Here is a 23,187-nt window from a genome sequence, read left to right as displayed (position 1 = left end):
TGAAAGTTTATTTTTCTCACTATAGTGAATACTTTGCAGTAACTGAGGTTCAACGTTTGGTTATAAATGGGCTAGGACGAGAAAAGTAGTTTAGCTATGCCTGCTATGTAAATAAATTAACTCTGTTTTATTCAAGCTTTGTGAATGGTAAATCAAATGGCAGATGCCATTTCTAGTCAGAGAAAAGACAATTTCTTGCATAGTAGTTTTTATTTGATTTTGTGGTTGTCCGCACATGTGCAGTCAGCAGCCCCATTGGCCCAATTTGGGGTGTGCACTCCATTATTCTGAAGCAAAATTCCCAAGGGCTTGCTGTGACCACATTAATGCACAATACAAATAAATACACATGGATGCAGCCTGTGAAATCAGAGGCATGATTAGTGTAGTAGTTAGCATACCATCAGCACCAGGATCCGGGTTCAAATCCGGCGCTGTCCGAAAGGTTTGTACGTTCTCTCTGTGTGAGTTTCCTCCGGGTGCTCTGGTTTTCTCCCACCATTTAAAATGTACGGAGATTGTAGGTTAATTGAGTGTAATTGGGGGCATGGGGATGGGATTGTGGGCTGGAAGGAACTGTTACTGTGGTGTATGTCTAAATATAAAAAAATAATTAAAAAAAAATTAAAGCAAACTTTCGACAAATGCTTATCAGTGATGGCAGAAATCATTCCAATAGCCCAGAGATTTGGCAGTCAAACTGCATAACCCTCAAAAGATGGCTGAGTTTTCCCATGTCTGTTCAATGTACTGCTGGCACAGTGGCATCATTGCATTCTCTTGTTATAATTATTGCTGTATGCTGTCAGTATTAATTATTGGTACAATTAGTACTGGCTGAATGAATGTAGGACGACCAATATCCCTATATGATTGCACCATTTACAACTACCTCACACCCACAAACTTCAAGCAACTATGGACGGCATCAGAAGCATGATGAATGAAAGTAATGGCCATATGAAACTGACAAAAAAAAACCAAACTTATAAATGGCTACTGATCCCTTAGCAGCTTGCTTGGGGACATTTCTGCTGCTGAATGCTTGGCCATCTGAGGTTAGGAGAGGGACATGGCTGGATTAGTGAGGTCCAAAATAGGATGCTGGTTTCATTGTATTTCAAAGGAAATTATGGTGATGCCAGTTATGTATCTAAGAAGACAGCATTTAATCTATAGTGTCATAAAGGTGTCTGGGTCCCAGGGAGTCACCTGATGGAGTAGTGGCCGGTAGGGGAACTCCAGCCCTCTCCAGAAAAGTTAAAAAAAAGGTAGGGAAAAAACAAAGTCACTAACACAGAAACCATAACAAATTGAAAGTGAAAGTGTGGAGAAAATGGCAGCAAAGAAAAAAAAACCAAAAACAATGGGAAGAAAAGAAGAAGGAAGGACGTCGGAGGAGGAAGGTGAAGGCCTTACCGGTACGAGGAGGCCCGTTGTGGAGAGAGAAGCCCACTCCCTGAGGTCAGAGGAAACCCCGAACTCAGGACTACAAAGATGGCTCACGGAGCCAAACAAAAGTGCGCAACCACGCATGCGTGAGGATTTGTGCATGCGCAATGCACAAGACAAAAACACCGACGGGAGGGGTGACCAGCTGAGGAGTAAATCTCCACAGCTGAAACAGACAAGAATAACACGACAGCAAGACTCTCAACAGGAAAACATAGAAAATAACGGGAACAAGAAGGAAGAGAATAAAAATAGGAAATCAAAGAAACAACAGATGACCAACTCAGAGGAAGAAGACCAACACCAAGACACTTTTAATAAAAATAAGAAGAACAAAAATACCCAACAAAATAAAATAAACAACCCAACAAGAAAATCAGAAGAGACAGAGGTAAAGGACACAGATCCTGGAGTGGACCCAGAAGAAGAGGAGGGAGAACACAGAGAAATGGAAGATGAAGGGAAGGGCAAGTACATGGATATATTTTTTTTAAAGAATATATGGAAACAGTAAAAGAATGGCAGACACAAGAATTCAGTGAAATAAAAAGAAGAATAAAAAGTACAGAAGAAAAAGTGAATAGATTAGAGATGATCATGACAGAAATAGGAAAAAGAGTAGACAAGGTGGAAGAACAAGAAACAGCCATAGAAATGGAGGTAGATGACTTAAAAAAGAAATTAGAAGAATCTGATAAAAAAGTTAAAGAAACACAGGAGCTGTTAGCTCAGAAGATAGATATAATGGAAAATTATAATAGAAGAAACAATTTAAAGATAGTGGGCCTTAAGGAAGATGAAGAAAGCAAAAATATGAAAGAATTTATAAAAGAATGGATCCCCAGGGTCCTGGGAAGACCAGAATTACAGGAAGAAATGGAAATAGAAAGGGCACACAGAACATTAGCCCCTAAACCACAACCACAACAAAAACCAAGATCCATTCTAGTAAAATTCTTAAGATATACAACAAAAGAAAATATATTGGAGAAAGCAATGAAGAAAATAAAAGAAGACAAAAAACCACTGGAATACAAGGGTCAAAAATTTTTTTTCTATCCAGATATAAGTTTTGAACTCCTGAAGTAGAGGAAGGAGTTTAATGCAGCAAAAACGACCCTATGGAAAAAAGGTTATAAATTTATGTTAAAATACCCAGCGGTACTTAAAATAGTTATCCTGGGGCAGCAAAGCAAACTATTCTCGGATCCGGAAAAAGCACGAAAATTTGCAGAACAACTACAAAACAGACAGAGAGATGAAGAGATGTAACAAGAACAAGAATGACAATAAACTATATATATATATATTTTTTTTTAAATACAGTATAAGTAAGAACTAAGAAGAAAGAAAGGGAAGAAAGGAAGTAAGGAGGGAATTAAGAGAGTGACCTTTGTTATATATGAAGATTAAAATCTTTTCTGGAGGGGGCTGGGTGGGGAAGAATAACAGTCACTGCGAAATCAGTTGATGCTTGCGAGCGGATTTGCAAATCCAAATGGAGAGGGGAGATGTGGTTGCCCGACAAGGGACAAAGGGCAACTCAGAAAGGGGAGGGACTATTGGGGTTAAAGGAATTTTAGATATGAGAATAGTGGAAATATTTTATGTTTTAGAAATGTTGTCTTATAATGTGTTCAAAAAAAGAAAGCAGAAATGGATAAGAATGGAAGGTGGTGATGAGGAAACAGAAAGGAAAGATAAACAAAGTATGATATGACTATGTTGAACTATATGACTTTAAATATTAATGGAATACATAACCAAATCAAAAGGAAGAAACTGTTAAATTTACTGAAAGAAGAAAAAATTGATATAGCATTCGTACAAGATACACATCTAACTGAAATGGAACACAAGAAATTAAAGAGATTGGATAGGACATGTAACAGCAGCATCATATAATTCAAAAGCCAGAGGAGAAGTTATATTAATCAATAAAAATGTACCAATCAAAATAGAAGAGGAAATAATAGATCCAGCAGGGAGATATGTAATGATAAAATGTCAGATATATTCAGAATTTTGGAATTTACTCAATGTATACTCACCTAATGAAGAAAATCAAAAATTTATGCAAGATATCTTTTTGAAGATAGCGATACGCAAGTGAACATACTAATAGGAGGGGATTTTAACCTTAATTTGGACTCAAACATGGATAAAACTGGAAAAAAAAACTAACAGAAAGAACAAAGTAACCAAATTTATAATTAAATCGATGCAAGAAATGCAACTTTTGGATATATGGAGGAAACAACACCCAAAGGAAAAGGAATATTCATATTATTCAGGTAGACACAAAACATACTCAAGGATAGATCTATTCCTGTTATCAGCCCACATTCAAGGGAGAGTTAGGAAAACGAAATATAAAGCTAGACTATTATCGGATCACTCACCCCTGTTATTGGCAATAGAGCTAGAGGACATCCCACCAAGAATGTATAGATGGAGATTAAACACCATGCTACTTAAAAGACAGGATTTTAGAGAATTCATTGAACGACAAATTAAAATGTACTTTGAAATAAATACGGAATCAGTGAAAGATAAGTTTATACTATGGGACGCAATGAAAGCGTTCATCAGAGGGCAAATAATAAGTTATGTAACTAAGATGAAGAAGGACTACAATCGGGAAACAGAACAGTTGGAAAGGGAAATAACAAATACAGAAAAAGAATGAGCAATAAAGGAAGATACAACTAAAAGAAGAGAATTGGCAGACAAAAGAATAAAATATGAAACACTACAAACATATAAGGTGGAGAAGAACATAATGAAGACAAAACAGAAATATTATGAGCTAGGAGAAAAAACGCACAAAATTCTAGCATGGCAGCTTAAGACAGAACAAACGAAAAGAATGGTATTGGTATTAAGGAAAAATGACAAGCAAATTACATATAATCCAACGGAGATCAATGAAAACTTCATGGAATTCTACGAGCAACAATATCAAACTGAAAATGAAGGGAAAGAAGACAAAATAGATGAATTTCTAACTAAAATTGAACTACCGAAATTACAAACAGAGGAGCAAAATAAATTAATAAAACCAATTGAAATAGAAGAATGACAGGAGATATTATAAAAACTACCGAACAATAAAACACCAGGAGAGGATGGATTCCCAATAGAATTCTATAAAACATTTAAAGACTTATTAATTCCTCGCCTCCTGGAAGTCATCAACCAGATTGATAAAACACAAAACAAACCAGATTCATGCAAAACAGCAATAATTATAGTAATACCAAAGACAGGGAAAGATCCACTCGCACCAGCGTCATATAGACCAATATCTCTACTTAACACAGATTATAAGATAATAGCAAAACTATTAGCAAACAGATTGGCCGACTATGTACCAAAAATAGTAAATCTAGACCAAACTAGATTTATTAAAAAAAGACAAACAACGGACAATATCTGTAAATTTATTAACTTAATTCATGCAGTAGAAGGAAATAAAACTCCAACGTAGTGGTTGCTTTAGACGCAGAGAAGGCCTTTGACAGGGTAGAATGAAATTATTTATTCAAAGTACTACAAAAATTCAGCCTACCAGAGCAATATATTAATTCGATTAAAGCATTATATAAGGGACCATTGACGAAAGTGACAGTAAATGGATATATATCAAAACAATTTAACTTAAGTAGATCAACAAGGCAGGGATGTCCACTATCTCCCTCACTGTTCGCGTTAGCTATAGAACCACTAGCAGAACTGATAAGAACAGAAAATAAAATAAGAGGGATAAAAATAAAAGAGAAGGAATATAAAATCAGTCTATTTGCAGATGATGTTATAATATACTTAACAGAACCAGAAATATCAATAAAAGAATTACATAGGAAATTGAAGGAATATGGAGAAGTGTCGGGGTACAATATCAACTCAAATAAAAGTGAAGCAATGCCAATGAATAATGCGGATTTCACAAAGTTTAAGAAAGAATCACCATTTAGATGGCAAACACAAGCAATGCGATACCTAGGTATACAACTAAATAAAAATGTTGGCCATCTATATAAACTAAATTATCATCCATTAATGAAAAAATTACAAAACGACTTAGAGCATTGGAAAGACTTACCACTAACACTGATAGGAAGGATAAACTGTATTAAAATGAACATTTTCCCAAGGATACAATACCTATTTCAGTCATTACCAATTCACCTAACTGAGAAATTCTTCAAGGAGCTAAAGAAAATAATAAGGAAATTCTTATGGAAGGGGGAGAAACCGAGGATAGCACTAGATAAATTAACAGAATGGTACAAACAAGGAGGTTTACAACTACCAAACTTTAAGAATTATTATTGAGCCGCACATTTAAGATGCCTATCAGATTTTTATCAAACAAGGGAAAAATCAGATTGGACCAGATTAGAACAAGATAAAATAGGGGAGAAGATACCTGAACATATACTATATAAATGGGATGAAAAATTGGTGCAACGTAGGAATTCACCAGTATTGCATAATTTGCTCAACATTTGGAAGATGATTCACGTAGAAAGGAATAAAACAAATTACCAACTACCAAAACTATTATTGATGCAAAATCAACTAATCCCTTTCACAATAGATAACCTTTCCTTCAGAGAATGGGAGAGAAAAGGGATCAAAAGAATAAAAAATTGTTTTTCGGGAAATAAATTATTATCCTTTGAACAAATGAAGGATAAATATAATATAACTCATGATACAATGTTTGCATACCACCAACTGAAAACCTACTTGAAGGACAAATTGGGAAACAGTCTGAGGTTACCAGAAGGAAGCAATTTTGAATATATGATTACAGACACAATGATAATTAAAAAATTTGTAACAAACATGTACCTCAAACTGCAAGAAAAGGAGAACAAGGAAACAAACGGTAAACCTAAACAAAAATGGGAACAAGATCTAAACATAAAGATAAAGAATGAAACATAGGAAAAGCTATGCTCCGGAACTATGAGAAATACAATAAACACGAGGTTATGCATGATACAATATAACTAGATACATAGTTATATTCAAAGTACCTCAAAAGTTAAATAAATGGGACCCAACAGTATCAGACAGATGTTTTCGCTGTAAAAAGGAAATGGGAATAACAATTCATGCAATTTGGACACGTGAGAAAGTGAAAAGATTTTGGGAAGATCTAAACCAGGTATTAAACAAAATCACAAAAAGCATATACGAAAAAACCCAGAGATCTTCCTCCTAAGTGATATAAGAAATAAAAAATTTGGACTCGATTTGGATGGAGCACAAAAAAGATTTGTTATGATAGCCCTAGCTGTAGCAAAAAAATGTATTATGTCAACCTGGAAATTAGAAGACAACTTGAGAATACCACAATGGTACATAGAAATGAATAAATGTATTCCATTAGAAAAAATAACATATAATTTAAGAAATAACATCACAATATTCGAACAAATATGGGAGCCATACATGAAATACAATAGAGAAATCCTACCATGGACTTCCACCACCTAAAATGACAGAAGGAGAAGACAACGAAAAGAACTGACTCAGTAAAATTTCTTGTTTATTTTTATTAAGTGACAACATTGTTTAACAGGTTAAATGTATCTTATAGATTGAACTTCAAATAAATGGGAAAGGGGGTGAGGGAGGGAGGGAAGGGAGGGGAAAAAGGGGGAGAAAATGACACTGTATATATTCAAGAGAAAAAAATGTCTGTATGTATATTGGTCAATATGGTTTATAGTGTGAAAAATAATAAATTAAAAAAAAAGGTGTGTGGGTCCCGCTGTCATCATTTTGGAGTCTCAAGGATACAAGAGGCGCCCAAAACAATTGTACCCTGAGTTTTCTTTCATGTGTAAGAGAAGTCACAAATGAGGAAGATGAACATTAATTTCTTGATCAAGTCAATTATCAAGGAAAATATGATTACTCACTAATAAATCCTTCTTCGTTCCAACAAGAAATATGGAATTCAAACCCGGATCATTTTCTCTCAGTGCATCCTCCAGCCACTGCCTGTCACAGAAACAAATATTATTGTCCTTGAGAAGATTTGCAAAAGAGGCAAGTAAAATTATAACTATCAATACTTTATTTTGCAAGAGTGAATTTGGCAATCTCCCTCTCCCAAAAGATCGTAAAGCTAGTTGAAAACAAGCATTACTGTTACTTCAAGAAGTGCACTAACTTGTCTATGGAGGTGTTGTCAGGACCAGCATTAAAGAGCACAGCTTCTGCCATGTTTGGAGAGAGATAAGCTGCAGGTCATGTGGTCTTCACAATTAATTTCTGTTCCTCCTACCCCTGACCAGCTATCCCCCCCAGAGAAGCCTGCCTGTGGAGCCGGAACTGTGTTATCTGTGCTAATGCAACATTATTTTCAGTCTCTTATAAAAGCATATTCACCTGAATATAGATTGAGCATTTTAAATGGATGTGCCCCATCTCCAATGAGCTGTCTTGTGAAGTATCCTGATGTCAGCAGAACCTCCTTTTAAATCATGTATGAAATTGCATTGTGCTCCTCATTTTCCACACAGTCATGCATGGAACTTATTGCTTCTATTTATATCAGAAGGGACATGAACAATACGTTGCACAACAATTGACATCATGATATGTATGTCTAATATCAGATGTCAGATGTGTGGATGTGGATTGTTACTGGAAGTGATTGGCCAAAATTTGCAATTATAACAATTCACCATTCTATGATTATTAATGCAACTGACTTAGGATAGAATTAATTTTCCAATGTGATGCAATTCAACATCTCAGCTCAGAAATTAACACCATCTTAATTTGTTCTCACTGGAAAATTAGAGATTTCAAGTTGATCTGTTGGCATTCAAGATTATGAGAAGTATTAATGAACTCATCAACTCTATCATGGAAACAAATTAAACCAAGCGAGCAGAAGTCAAGTAGGACTTTGTCCCGATTAAAACGCTGAAGGATAAAAGACTAAAAGCAATTGAAGTTGATATTTAAGCTCATTTCACAACATTGTTCTGGGCACTTTGCTTGAATAGTATCAACATTAACAAAGATCTGCATTCTTATACGTTTATAGTAGTAAAGTGCCCCAAGGGAGAAACAAATAAGATGGATGTCAAACAGGGACAAGAAAGCATCAAAAGCTTGGCCAAATAAAAATTTGAATCTGAAAGCTAATTTTAAATTGAGCTTTAGAATTACCTTTTTCTTCTTTCTTTGGCTTGGCTTCGCGGACGAAGATTTATGGAGGGGTATGTCCACGTCTGCTGCAGGCTCGTTTGTGGCTGACAAGTCCGATGTGGGACAGGCAGGCACGGTTGCAGCAGTTGCAAGGGAAAATTGGTGGGTTGGGGTTGGTGTTGGGTTTTTCCTCTGTCTTTTGTCAGTGAGGTGGGCTCTGTGGTCTTCTTCAAAGGAGGTTGCTGCCCGCCGAACTGTGAGGCGCCAAGATGCACGGTTGGAGGCGAGATCAGCCCACTGGCGGTGGTCAATGTGGCAGGCACCAAGAGATTTCTTTAAGCAGTCCTTGTACCTCTTGTTTGGTGCACCTCTGTCTCGGTGGCCAGTGGAGAGCTCGCCATCTTACTGTAATGTTATATATGGATTGCAAAAAAACTAGGAGCAGGAGTCAGCTGTCTGGCCCATTAAGACTGCTCCACCATTCAACCGGATTATGGTTGATCCAGCCATAGGCTCAACTCCACTCACCTGCCTATTTCCCATAATCCTTAATTCCCATACCATTCAAAAATCTATGTGTCTTAAATACATTTAATGAGGCTGTCCCCCTCCCCCACTTCATTGGGCAGAGATTTCCACAGATTCACTACTCCCCAAGAGAAGCAGTTCCTCCTCATCTCCCTGAATCTTGAGACTATGTCTCCCAGTTCTAGCCTCACCTGCCAGTGAAAACAATCTGCCTGCTCAATCTATTCATTTTATATATTTCTATAAAATCCCTCCTCATCCTTCTAAACTTAATCCAATGATATTTAGCCAAATTTAAGATGCAAGAAATATCCAAGTTGAGTTAAGCAAGAAAATCTGCAGATGCTGCGGTCGGGGCCAAACTGCAAAAGTTCAATCCTCAAAAGTGATGGAGAAACTCAGCAGTTATGCAGCATCCATAGGAAGTCAAATCAAACCAATGTTTCAGGCCTGAAAAATGTTGGTTATCTTTTACTTCCTATGGATGCTGCTTGACCTGCTGAGTTTCTTCACCACTTTTTTGTATTGCAACCACTCTTTCACTCCATCCTCTCTCCCACCCCGCTGGTGGACCAAACAACCATATAAAGTGAAAGAAATTAAATCACCATGGTCAACAAATACTACCTGTGTTATTTTTGAATTATTATTGTTTATTTGCTCACTACCCAAGATCCTATAAGAATTCTTCATCGTAAGGCAAGTGGTGTTGCTTTGGGATGGTCCGTGCTCGTTTATTTCCTGTCCTGCCATGTCCTGAAGTTGTATCATGACTGTAAGTTGTGGTCATTTAAAAAATGCAAATATCAGATTATATCACCATTATGATGGCATTTCATCCACCAAGGAAACTGACCAAAACAGTCAATTTCTGGGGCTGATCATGATTAACTGTAATTGATCATAATTGAGCTCTTGAAAGCTCTAGTGAGGAGAATTATTGTCCATTGTCCTCATATTTCAACTGACAAATTATTCATTAATTTTATCCCTAGGATGGTATAGAAAACTGAGTCCATGTATCGGGAGTCCTCTATGGCTGGCAGAAGGAAATGACTATCTTACAAACTATGTAGCCATCTGACCCATCTGGTATTTGCTGGTCCAACTATGGCAGTCTGTGGTTCCCACATTGGCCTCATAACCTACCTCGGAACCCATAAAACCAGCGTGGAAACAAATAATTCTCAATTGTGAGACATTCTAAAATGGAGACTTGCTACAAGTCACCAATGAAAATACCTATCAACTAAATTTATGACAATTGCAGTAAACATACAGTAGATTGAAATATAGAAGAACTATTTAAAGGACTATGAAAAACCAAGACTTACCATGTGTGCTCCAGGGTCTGTATGTCAGCCAGATCAAAGGCTATTATAATGACTGGAAGCATAAATTTGGAACAGTATTGAAACAATATATTGGTAACAACTCAGATAATATCACATTGTTTCTTCTGCTGCTTTATGCTTACCTTCAGCACCTCTGTAATAGGCAGAGGCAATACACTTGAACTTCTCCTGCCCAGCTGTGTCCCAACTAAAATCAACAGAGATACTTATCAGTTCAATCCTCTCAATAGCAAATTTATGTTTCTCCAAAAGCTTTCCACAGGATTCTGGTGTTTGTTGAATTGAAGAGTTAAAAAGCACAAATCTCAATTGTACAGATTTTGATAATTCTGAACACCTGGATGGACAAATGAGGAAGAATAGATAGAGCATAAAAATTCATCACTCTGTCTCAAGAAATCAGAACTTCAGTTCAAGGAGGGTTAAAAATGTCCATTTTTGATAATAAAAGTTATAAATTTTAGTAATGATGAGTGGACCTCTTTATTTTAAGACCTCCCATGTGGTAACCACAAATGGATGATATGCTAATTGCTATTTTGGTGTTGGTTTTGCCTAAAAAAAGGGCACATCTTTTATTGTCCAAAATGCATTGCTTGATTTGAAAGCTGGGTCCAGAGCTTTAGAGAGGTTGTAGAATCAAGACCTGTAGTGATTCAGATAGGCAATGTATGAGTTTGTTAAAGAGAAGAGGAACTGCAAGAAAACAGGGAGGAGGGAGATTGGCTGTGATATGTAGAGATAAGGCCTCCAACTTACTGCTAGCTCTGGGGGTTGGGGGAGTTTCAAAACTAAGAGCAAGAGATTGAGTTCTGGGTCTCAAAAGCTGCAAGTGAGATTAGGAGAAGGTCTGTCAGCATCTGTTTGGTGAAATACACAGAGATTATTAATAAGACATGTTTGCTCCCCAATATTTCAAAATAGGTGATGCTTTGAAAATAGAGGTACTCCATACACAGCTAACAGAAAAATCAAAATAGATACGAAAATGATTAAATCTGGGAGGTCCCTTGTTTAACTTTTGGAGTAATGCAATACAATTCCAGAATTCAATTCCACAGTTTTGTAAACAAAAATATTGCTTGGCAATCAAGCTTCTCGGCTGCACATGGGAAATAAAATATGACACGTGGTATCCTTCACATAATTTTAAGACACCCCCAAAATTCTGAGGTGTTGTATTTGAGATGCAGAATAGACCAAGCAATTTATATTTCCATCTGTGAGGTGTTCTGATCTATTGGCAACAGAACTTTACACCACAAGCTGTAACCTCAAGCTCTCATATTCCAATGAACTAAGATGAAACATTTGCATTCCTAGCTATATGTGTGAATATTGGCAGAAACTAAACAGTAAAAGGGAGGAAAAGGCTTCATGAAATTCCACATCTCGATGGCAGAAAGGTGAACCACATGATTGTTACAGACACTGCAAATGATTTTAACCAGTGATGCCAACAAATGATTCATTTCGGCCCATGGTCTCAGAAGTCCCACAGAAGCTAGTGTTTAACCTTTTGTCTCTGTGAGAGTAGGTGAAGTCTCAGTTTAATACTTCATCAAAAGCCTGAATTGCTAATATTGGGAGGAAGTGCTCAGGTCCATATGTACAAAAGTGATCCCTTTCGGGGCACAGATAAACCATATCCCATGTTTATTTTTTGAAAACGGTGTAGTTGATGCATTTCTCTCCATAAGCAACTTCAGGGTGGTTAAGTTTGTACACTACAGCCCAATTCTTAGCTCTGTGAATCAAGTTCACCATTCTGTCTGATCAGGGTTTCTTCTCAGCACTCATTAATTCCCGAACAAAGAATCGCAGATTCACTTTGCACTTCAAAATATGCATTTGCACAAGAATAATTTAAAAGTTGAAAATACAGCAATCTTTTATGAAATGGGAAAACTTTGAAATTCTGCTGATGTGATTATATATCAGAACTTACATTTGAAGGTTGAATGGAACTCCAGCAATTTCAAACCGCTCAATTTCAAAATCAACCCCAATTGTGGCCTTATAGTCTCGGTCAAACACATCTTTACAAAATCTGAAAATTTCAATAGGATCATAATAAACAATACTTCAAGAACATAATTCAACAACAAAGAAAGACAGTATGTGCCTGCTAACTGAAAAGATTAAAACCTATGGGGATTAGTAGATGCCGGATAAGTGAATTTTCCAGTTGGTTGAGATTGCATGTTGTGTGATTGCGCCAATTTTAAACTTTTGTATTTTTTACATTTATTTTCTGCAACTTTTTTGTCATTTGCTTAGACTGCCAGTTCCTTTAATTTCGGATAACAGGGATTTTACTGTAGATACAAATAAATGTTAGCTACTGCCTGATCTCTCATCCTGTGAAGGGAGTCCTAGTTGTTCTGGCTGACCTAGTCACATGTAGAGTGATCCTTCAGATGCAGTTAATGTGATCAGGAAGACATAAAGGTTGTAGTCTTGTCCACCTCAACAGACGATTTTGAAAATGCAAATGTCTGTTTTCTAATCCTGGAAGAGATGTCCCGAGTAGCCATTTGCATTAACGGCCACTTTTGCAATATAACTCCCTACAATTTATAGCAAACTAGGCCTATTCAGCATTGCATCAACAAATAATATCAAGTTGCATTGAGATTATGAAAGCAGATCACTGTCCATTGATAGCATGCAGTGGCTTTACCATCAATCAAAATAGCAACAGGAAACTGCTCCAGCATCATTCAGCATCTTGGATGCAATATACAAATATGCTGGAGAAACTTGGTAGGTCAAGCAGTATCCATAGGAAGCAAAGGGTAACTAACAATTCGGGCATGGGTCCTTCCTCAGGTATACCTCAACTACCAGCATCTGTAGACTTTCTTGTTTAACCCTAGCACTTTGAGTTTTTAGTGGAAATGTTTTACAAGTAGCTGTTCCTTACTACCAACTTTACAATCTAATGCAGAAATTATAGGCTAATGCAGAACTAGATGGATGTGCCTCACTTGCCAATCAACAAGGACAGGATTTTTACAAATGTCAGATATGCTTTTCCCTGGACATTTAATTTGAACCATCTTTGTACTCTTGAAACATAAGCTTTAAAAGTTAAGTAAAAGTTCCCAGGCATTCGATGCACCAAGGCCTCAGGGTTGTTAATGTGCATCCAACTTTCAATCCAAATGATGAAAGAACATCACCTGATTTCACTTCAAGGTTCTGTCAACAACTCCACAAAATGCAGAAGATATTTTTCAAGAACTGTATAGTTCTTGTACTTAAGTAACATTTGCTTGCTTTATATTTTAGTTTTTAATGATCTTAGAATCTCAGATAATTGCTGGTTGAAGTACCGTATATTTCCGCGTACAAGTTGAGTCGTGAAACCCCAAAAAATCTCTCAAAAATGGGTGCCGACTTATATGCTGGATATACTTTTGAGACCTTAAATTCAGCTCAAAATCCCATGCGTGCCAATCTGGCGTATCAGTCAACCCTTGAAAAACCAAAAAAAAACCCAACTGGGACAGATTTTCATTGAAATTTTTATTGAAAACCACAGAATTAAAACCCTTCAAAATCACTCTAACATCGTCTGATGCAAATGTGGCAGCAAGTACATACTCTCACTGTTTAAACAGTACCATAATGGGTCCCAGTCTGTATCTGATGAGGCGGTTTCAGCTTTGTTGTCAGTATCCCACAATAAATCATCTTCTGTACCATTAATTGCACAAGAGATACCACACTTTTAAATTATTTTTATCACAGTCTCTAACTTTGTTCCATGCCTTAAGCACGAAGTTATAAAGCATATCAAGTGATGCAGCACATATTATCCTGCTTTTGTAAATGACCTTACTGCACTCGACATCCATGTATTCCATTCCTCGTGCACATGGTCTTTGAATGGCTTGTTCAAACATATATCGAGGGGTCACAATAGTGAAGTCAAATCACCCAAGATAACCGCCATGTAAGTATTATGTAGTGCTAATCAACTTTTAGTGTTCTCAGTTAAGTGGCTACGAAACCTATCCCAGATCAGCAAACTCCATTCTTTGCATAACCTGCCCGGCCGCCTGTTCCACACATTGTCTATCCATAGTTTTACACCATTTTCATTTTCAGTTTAATTTTGTGTTGAAGATTACCATGGGTCTTAACTTTGTTCTGTTGGCCATGCACGATAACACCGTGGTAAACCTGGTCCTTTCATGGCCTGTATTTCTGGTTTGCACAGTTTTAACACCTTTCCATTCCACTGTTCTATTGCCTTTCATGTCGAAATTCATGGAGATTTCGTCCATGTTTCCGATATTTGCTAATGCAAACTTGATGTTTCTGCTGGTTCCATGTAATAAACTGGTAAAAACTTACAACTTTATAATCAAGATCTTTTGGTAGTTTCTGTGCAATTTTTGTTTTTTGGTGTAATACCAGATTTTTTTCTGTTCATGAAACAATTGCATCAGCCATCAGTAGCCTCAAAATCATCACCGAGGTCTGGGTGCGACTTGGCCCACTGTAGAGCAAATGTTCTTATTTTATTTCGGGTGACGATGCAGCAATCTTGCCTCTCTTCACAAAACCATTCTGCAATGTGATTTTCCAACTTTGGTCAATGAATGATTCCTTTTCTCAAAGAACATTGCCTTTTAGGTATTTTTCTTAAAGTCTGCTTTCTTCCTCCAATCTCTTACCATCTTCTCATGCACATCAAATTTTCTTGTAGCAGCGCAACTGTTGGTTTTCTTGGCCATTTCTATCACTTTCAACTTAAAGCTTGCTTTATATTTTCGTTGCGTGCTGTGTTGTGTCGATGGACCCTCCATGATAGTAATCACCTTCAGCCAACACCCAGCAGATCAATTTGCGCGAACTATGGGGGTCAATGTAATTATACGCCGGTCAATGGCCCATCTTAAGCATCGGGGGTTGACATGTATGCCAGTCAATGGGGCACCTTGGGCAGCCAGAAAATTGGGGTCGACTTATATGCCGGATATACCATAAAACCCTTAAAATGAGGCTGAAAGAGGGGGGGGGGGGGTCAACTTGTACACTGGTTAACTTGCATGTCAAAATATACAGTACTTTAAAATGTAGCAGTGTGCCCAACTTGTGCACTGCAATACCAGTGATGACTTTGAGCTCTTATTTATAAGCAAAGGTTGAGAGATGGAACAATAACATTTACTCTATGTGAAGCAAAATATTACATGATGCAGCCCTACAGAATTTCTTAGATGCTTGCTCATCGGACTGTCATTGTAAAGCATGTGCTTTGCAGATTGGAAGTTGGAACCCAGCAATAGTTGTCTAAATAGTTGTTTAACTAAGAATGTATAATCTTCAGCATAAATATGAACAATGACTGAATTATTAAAACAAAGGATATAAGGAGCAAGTCATTCAGCCCCTCAAACCTGCTCTCTCATTCATTAAGATCATGGCTGGTCTGATTTTGGCCTCAACTCCACTCTTTTGCCTGATGCCCACAACCCACGTACCCTTCAGACTGAAGATTTGTCTGTCTCGTCTTGGAATATGCTTGGATCAATCTCAAAGATACACACCAACAGGCCCATGGCAGCTGGCATCTCACAGGTACTACTCAAAACCCTGGAACACCTGGCCAGCAAAGATGCATACATCAGGATGCTCTTTACCAACTACAGTTCGGCATTCAACACCATCATCTCCTCAAAACTGATTAGCAAACTCCAAGATCTGGCCCTCAATTGGATCCTGGATTTCCTCACCTCCAGACTACAATCAGTGTGGATTGCCAATAACATCTCCTCCAGAATCTCTGTCAGCACTGGAGCACCTCTAGGGTGAGTACTGAGCCCCCTACTCTACTCGATTCACACCTATGATTGTGTGGCTTGGTAAGACAACGACACCATTTAAAAAAATATTTTATTTATGATTTTCCAAACTTAAACTCAGTTATCAATATTAGTGATGTCAATGTTGACAATATCCAAATTGATTACAATTTAAAATTATCAATTCTATAAAGTTCAAGCTTTTTCTGTCCCATTCCCTCCTCCCCTTACATCTTCCACATTTAACACTTAATCAACCACAGTTACACACAACATTCAGGACATTCACAACAAAGATGTGAAACATATATTAGGGGTTTACCACGACATCATTTACAAGTTTGCTAACAATACCATTCCTAATGGGCTGTATAAAAGGAGGGGATAGCAAACAGGAGGGAGATTGAAACTTAGCTGAACTTACAATTTAGGTGTACTAACAACAACTTCTCATTCAATATCACCAAGTCCAAGGAACTGATTGTAGATTTTAGGAATGGAAATCCAGTGATCATTGGGGGATCAGAGGCAGAGAGAGAACATACTAAATTCTTGGGAGACACTATCTCGAAGGACCTTTCCCGGACCCAATGTCATTGTGAAGAAATCACAACAGTGCCTCTACTTCCTCAGAAGTTTGCAGAGGTTTGGTATGTCATCAGAACCTTTGGCAAACTTCTATGCATAGGTGCTCTGTGGATAGTAGAGGATTACTTAAGGCAGTATGTGAGTGGAACAAAAAGGCTAAGAACCACTGCTTCAAACAAATATAGGCCTATCCTTTGCTTATCCTTGTGCTTTTCTCTTTAAATGAAGTGGCATGACCTTGCTTAAAAGTATTCTGCTCACAATTTTTTCTTCAGTTGCCATTGAAAATACATTTATCATTATGCTTTAATGGTCTCTGCCCAGAGTATGATTAAGTGGAAAACCCTTGTTCAGCTGAATCTTAAGATTATGGGTTCAAATTAAATTCTCGAGAAGTTAGCGCATCCATTTGGCTGATACCAATGTGGGAGCATTTCACTGCAGGGATGGCATCTTCCAGTTGCACTGAGATACTAATCAGGCAGATTTCCTCAGCAACCATTATTCTTCAACAATATCATTAAAAGTATAAACGCTAAGTACAAGATCATAGGAACTAGGAGGGGGAATAGGCCATCTGACTTATTGAGTCTGCTCCTTCATTCAATAATGACTCATTCAGCTCAGATTCAGATTTATTGCCAGAATACATACATGATATGACATTCAACCCTGAGATTCTTTTTATTGTGGGCGAATTACCACTTAGGCACACAAGAAAAAAACTGTACTTATCGCACACGTGTAAACAAGCTCATGAATGAGTTTGTTGTTGAGGAGTCTGATGGTGGAGGGATAGCAGTTGTCTCTGAACCTAATGGCACGAGACTTGCGGCACCGACACCTCTCTCCTGATGGCAGCAGTGAGAACAGAGTGTGTGCTGGGTGGTGTGGATCCTTGATCATTGCTGCTGCACTCCAAAGGCAGCATTCCCTATAGATGTTCGTGATGGTGGGGAGCGTTTTGCCTCTGATCTCCTGGCCTACCTTACAAGGCATTGGTAAGACCACACTTGGAGTACTGTATGTAACCCTGGTCATTTCAGTTATAGGAAGATTATTGACATGTTGGAACAGGTCCAGAGGACATTCACCAGAATAATGCTTGGACTAGAGGGTTTGAGTTAACGGGAGAGGTCAGATAGACTGGTTCTTTAATCTATGGAGTGTAGGAAGCTGAGGTTTATATAATAAACCTTATAGAGATTTATTAAAATCATGAGGGGCATGGATAAAGTGAACGCTCACAGTCTTTTTCCAGGGTTGATGGTTCTACAAGAATTAGAACTAGAAGGCAAAGGTTTAAGGTTGAGAACAGAGAAATTTAAGATGAACCTGAGAGAAATCTTTTTACTCAGAGCATAGTCCATATCTGGAAAGAGTTGCCAGAGAAAACAATAGAAGCAGGTATGATTTTGACATTCAAAGGATATTTGAACTGATATATGGATAGAAAGGGCTGAGAAGAAATTGTATCAATTGAAGGCAAATGGGACGAGCCAGAATGCCAATTTTCTTGGCATGGACATGTTGGTTCAAAAAGTCTGTTCCATGCAATATGACTTTAAAAGGAATGGCTATTATCTCTTTGCTACGAGTGGGATCTAACTTTGAGGTCATCATGTTCCCTTAAATGACACTTCAAAATTACTTAATTTTATGGAGGTAATTTCTGTGGTATAAGCAGGTATGTAAGTGCAAGTAATTTTAATGTGCACAAAATTGTCATGCAAAATCTAAATAAATATTTTTGTTCATAATCGACTACAGAAAAATGATTTGGTGCTGTTCAATTTAAATATATTAGATTAGCCTCAAAATTCAGTTCATGATGGTAAACCACTCACCTGTTAATCATACTTGTCTTTCCCACATAAAGGTCTCCGACTACTACCACCTTTGATATTTTGAAACTGCAGGGAAAAAGACATTACAAAACCTCACAAATAGGTGAAATAGTTTTCTCTTTTTTACATTTAAAAAAAAACTCCTGGCTGATCCAATCCTCCTCCTGATTCCTTGCTATCTCATCTGTTAGAACCCTCCAACTTAACACAACACGTTACACTTACAAAAATTGTGTTCTGAGATTTGAAAAAATCCCTTGTTTCTGCCATTCCCCAAACAATTCTTGCTCAGTTCCAACCTCCAGATTTTGGACCTCCTGTGGGGAGCTCCTTGGAGAGGTATTGTTATGAGCCCAGAGGACCCATAAACCCAGCAGCAATAGATATTCACCAAGACAAATGGTTACTTAAACAAAAGTTGCTTTTAATTATCTTTAAACATGAAAACAGAAACAAACTTTAATTTATCTATTATTAACTTAACCCCCTTCTAATTCTAAGCACACGTGTATGTAATGTATGTGTGTAAGTTCAGAAAGGTTCTTTGGTTCACAGTCCAATCTCACTTCTCATTCCTCCAAGTTCACTGGTTGCAGGCAATTCTTACACTGGGCACAGAATTTAACATGAATAAAGTTCACCCGTGCTCGAAAGGTAAATGGTTACTGCTCAGGAAGGTTTTTGTTGGTTTTCAGAGAGAGATTTGTTATTCAAGGACATCCACAACTGACGTACTTCCATCAGTCACTTCAGTGAAACTTAACCCGTCATGGTTCTCCAGATGATAACCTCTTTCTTTCAGGTCACCACAGAGTTCCTTTCTGTTTCTTTTATTCCAAGTGAAACATTAGACAGCCAGTTTTCTCCTCTCGCATGAATCATAAGGGCTTCAACCAGGCTGTCTTCCTTTTTTTTTTGAAGACTTTATTTAAAATTTTATAACATGAATACAATAGAGAATTACATTTAAAGAAAAATAAAAAAAATTAAAATGGTATGATTACAATTCTTCTTCTTTGGCTTGGCTTCGCGGACAAAGATTTATGGAGGGGGTAAAAAGATTTATGGAGGGGGTATGATTACAATATTACATCAGAAAACTACACAAAATAACACCCCCCCGTTAATTGTAACACAATATTAGTAAAATCTAACTTAAAATTAGTCCAACCCTCCCCCCCAAAATAAAGAGTGAAGAGTTAATAAAATTAACAATATTATATATGGAAAAAAAAATACCCACTTACAAAAAAAAAAGATAAAACTTAACCTAAAAAAAAATTCTAACAACAACAAAATTTTTTTTTAATCAATACTAAAATATCACACTTAAACATATATTTAAATCAAACTTAAATGCATATAATTAGCAAACGGAGTCCACTTTAACTTATAAAAAGACATCCTATCCTGAATTGAAAAAGATATCCTTTCCATAGTCAAACAAAATTTCATCTCCAAATACCACTTATCTAAAGTTAATATATTTTTATCTTTTCAAGTAAGTGCTATACATTTCTTAGCCACGACTAAAGGTAAATAGATAAAGGAAATCTGATAATCCTCTAAACCTAAATCAATTAATGATTGCATGTTCCCTAATAAAAATATATCAGGATCTAATACAAGATGGATATTATATAAACTGTTAAAAATAGATTGAATACCTTTCCAAAATTGTTGCAATCAATCACAAAGCCAAACAGTATGCAAAAAAGTATTGGCCGTCTGATCACATCGAAAACAAGAATCCAACTTACTAAGACCAAATGTTTTAAATTTCTCCGGTGTTAAATATAGCTGATGAACAAAATTATAATTAATCATCGCTAGTCTAGCGTTAATTAATTTCCAAATACTATTCTGACAAATTTCCATCCAAGCTTCTTCAGCTATTTTATGTCCTTAATCTTTTTCCCATTTCAACTTATCTTTATCCCAGTCTTTTTTACTATCAATTTCTTGTAAAATACAATACAAATCAGATATATATCCCTTTTTTGGTATTGAAAGTACATATTCTTCAAAACTAGATTCAGGTAATAAAATCATATGTCGACCACATAACTGTTTTACAAAAGATATTAATTGATAATATACAAATATAGAATTTCCACTAATACCATATTTTCTTTGTAATTCATCAAAGGAACAAAAACAACCCTCAGAAAAACAATCAGATAAATTTTTTATTCCCTTCTTTTCCCATTGTTTCAAAGTGGCATTGGAGACCGTAAAAGGAACAAGTTGATTATTATATAATGGCAATCTTCCAGAATATATATTTTTAAGTCCCAATTTTTAAGTTTACTTGTCCATAAATTCAATAAATGTTTCAATATTGGCACATCGTAAGTTCGTAGTAAATTTTTATTCCATTGAAACAAAAACTCATGAGGAAATTTTTCTAAAATAACCGCCATTTCTATCTTTACCCAACTAGGTGGGTCATCCATATTCATTAATGCACTAAGAAATTTAAATTGAGCTGCTTCGTAATAATGCTGAAAATTGAGTAATCTTAAACCTCCAAATTGAAAATCCCACATCAATTTTCTCATTGCTACTCTCGGAAATTTTCCCTTCTATAAGAATTCTCTAATCGCTTTATATAAGTCCTTAAAAAAACTTTTTTTTTAAAATAAGGAATTGATTGAAACAGATATTGTATTCTAGGAAAAATATTCATTTTTATGGTATTAATCCTCCCGAGTAAACCCAAAGGTAGATCCCTCCACCTAATCAAATCTAATTTAATCCTTTTTATTAAAGGAAGATAATTAATTGAGTATAATTCATGAAATTTCATATTAACATTAATTCCTAAATATTTAATTTGTGTAGTCCACTTCAAATTTGGAATATTTTTATATTACAAATATTTTCACTTTTCAGTGCCAACCGCTCAGTCCAAGATTCCGCCCTGCTCCAGCTCCCTCAACAGCCCCTAAGGCTAGAGCTGGATGAGGTCCTCACCCTGGATGAGACATATAAGGCAATCGAACAACTGAAAAGTGGCAAAGCAGCAGGTATGGATGGAATCCCCCCCAGAGGTCTGGAAGGCTGGCGGCAAAACTCTGCATGCCAAACTGCATGAGTTTTTCAAGCTTTGTTGGGACCAAGGAAAACTGCCTCAGGACCTTCGTGATGCCACCATCATCACCCTGTACAAAAAAAAAGGCGAGAAATCAGACTGCTCAAACTACAGGGGAATCACGCTGCTCTCCATTGCAGGCAAAATCTTCGCTAGGATTCTACTAAATAGAATAATACCTAGTGTCACCGAGAATATTCTCCCTGAATCACAGTGCGGCTTTCGCGCAAACAGTGGAACTACTGACATGGTCTTTGCCCTCAAACAGCTCCAAGAAAAGTGCAGAGAACAAAACAAAGGACTCTACATCACCTTTGTTGACCTCACCAAAGCCTTCGACACCGTGAGCAGGAATGGGCTTTGGCAAATACTAGAGCGCATCGGATGCCCCCCAAAGTTCCTCAACATGATTTTCCAACTGCACGAAAACCAACAAGGTCGGGTCAGATACAGCAATGAGCTCTCTGAACCCTTCTCCATTAACAATGGCGTGAAGCAACGCTGTGTTCTCGCACCAACCCTCTTTTCAATCTTCTTCAGCATGATGCTGAACCAAGCCATGAAAGACCCCAACAATGAAGACGCTGTTTACATCCGGTACCGCACGGATGGCAGTCTCTTCAATCTGAGGCGCCTGCAAGCTCACACCAAGACACAAGAGAAACTTGTCCGTGAACTACTCTTTGCAGACGATGCCGCTGTAGTTGCCCATTCAGAGCCAGCTCTTCAGCGCTTGACGTCCTGCTTTGCGGAAACTGCCAAAATGTTTGGCCTGGAAGTCAGCCTGAAGAAAACTGAGGTCCTCCATCAGCCAGCTCCCCACCATGACTACCAGCCCCCCCACATCTCCATCGGGCACACAAAACTCAAAACGGTCAACCAGTTTACCTATCTCGGCTGCACCATTTCATCAGATGCAAGGATCGACAATGAGATAGACAACAGACTCGCCAAGGCAAATAGCGCCTTTGGAAGACTACACAAAAGAGTCTGGAAAAACAACCAACTGAAAAACCTCACAAAGATAAGCGTATACAGAGCCGTTGTCATACCCACACTCCTGTTCGGCTCCGAATCATGGGTCCTCTACCAGCATCACCTACGGGTCCTAGAACGCTTCCACCAGCGTTGTCTCCGCTCCATCCTCAATATCCATTGGAGCGCTTTCATCCCTAACGTCGAAGTACTCGAGATGGCAGAGGTCGACAGCATCGAGTCCACGCTGCTGAAGATCCAGCTGCGCTGGGTGGGTCACGTCTCCAGAATGGAGGACCATCGCCTTCCCAAGATCGTGTTATATGGCGAGCTCTCCACTGGTCACC

At 37.4% G+C, this 23,187-nt stretch overlaps 1 protein-coding gene across 2 annotated transcripts in view; it reads right to left on the bottom strand.

Annotated features, from left to right (window-relative positions):
- Positions 1–23,187, bottom strand: part of rab36 (RAB36, member RAS oncogene family) — an 86,459-nt gene that overhangs the window by 5,383 nt on the left and 57,889 nt on the right. For both annotated transcript variants that reach the window (XM_069933658.1, XM_069933659.1), the window contains exons 3-7: positions 18,772–18,837; positions 12,466–12,567; positions 10,640–10,704; positions 10,497–10,548; positions 7,392–7,473 (exon numbers count right to left, since the gene is read on the bottom strand). In XM_069933658.1, coding sequence (XP_069789759.1) covers positions 7,392–7,473; positions 10,497–10,548; positions 10,640–10,704; positions 12,466–12,567; positions 18,772–18,837 — 367 coding nt within the window. The remainder of the gene's footprint in view (positions 1–7,391; positions 7,474–10,496; positions 10,549–10,639; positions 10,705–12,465; positions 12,568–18,771; positions 18,838–23,187) is intronic.

This window comes from Narcine bancroftii, chromosome 4 (assembly GCF_036971445.1).
Source record: "Narcine bancroftii isolate sNarBan1 chromosome 4, sNarBan1.hap1, whole genome shotgun sequence".
Taxonomy (NCBI): domain Eukaryota; kingdom Metazoa; phylum Chordata; class Chondrichthyes; order Torpediniformes; family Narcinidae; genus Narcine; species Narcine bancroftii.
The sequence above is the reverse complement of the archived record's forward strand: the minus strand, read 5'-3'. Positions and strand labels throughout refer to the sequence as shown.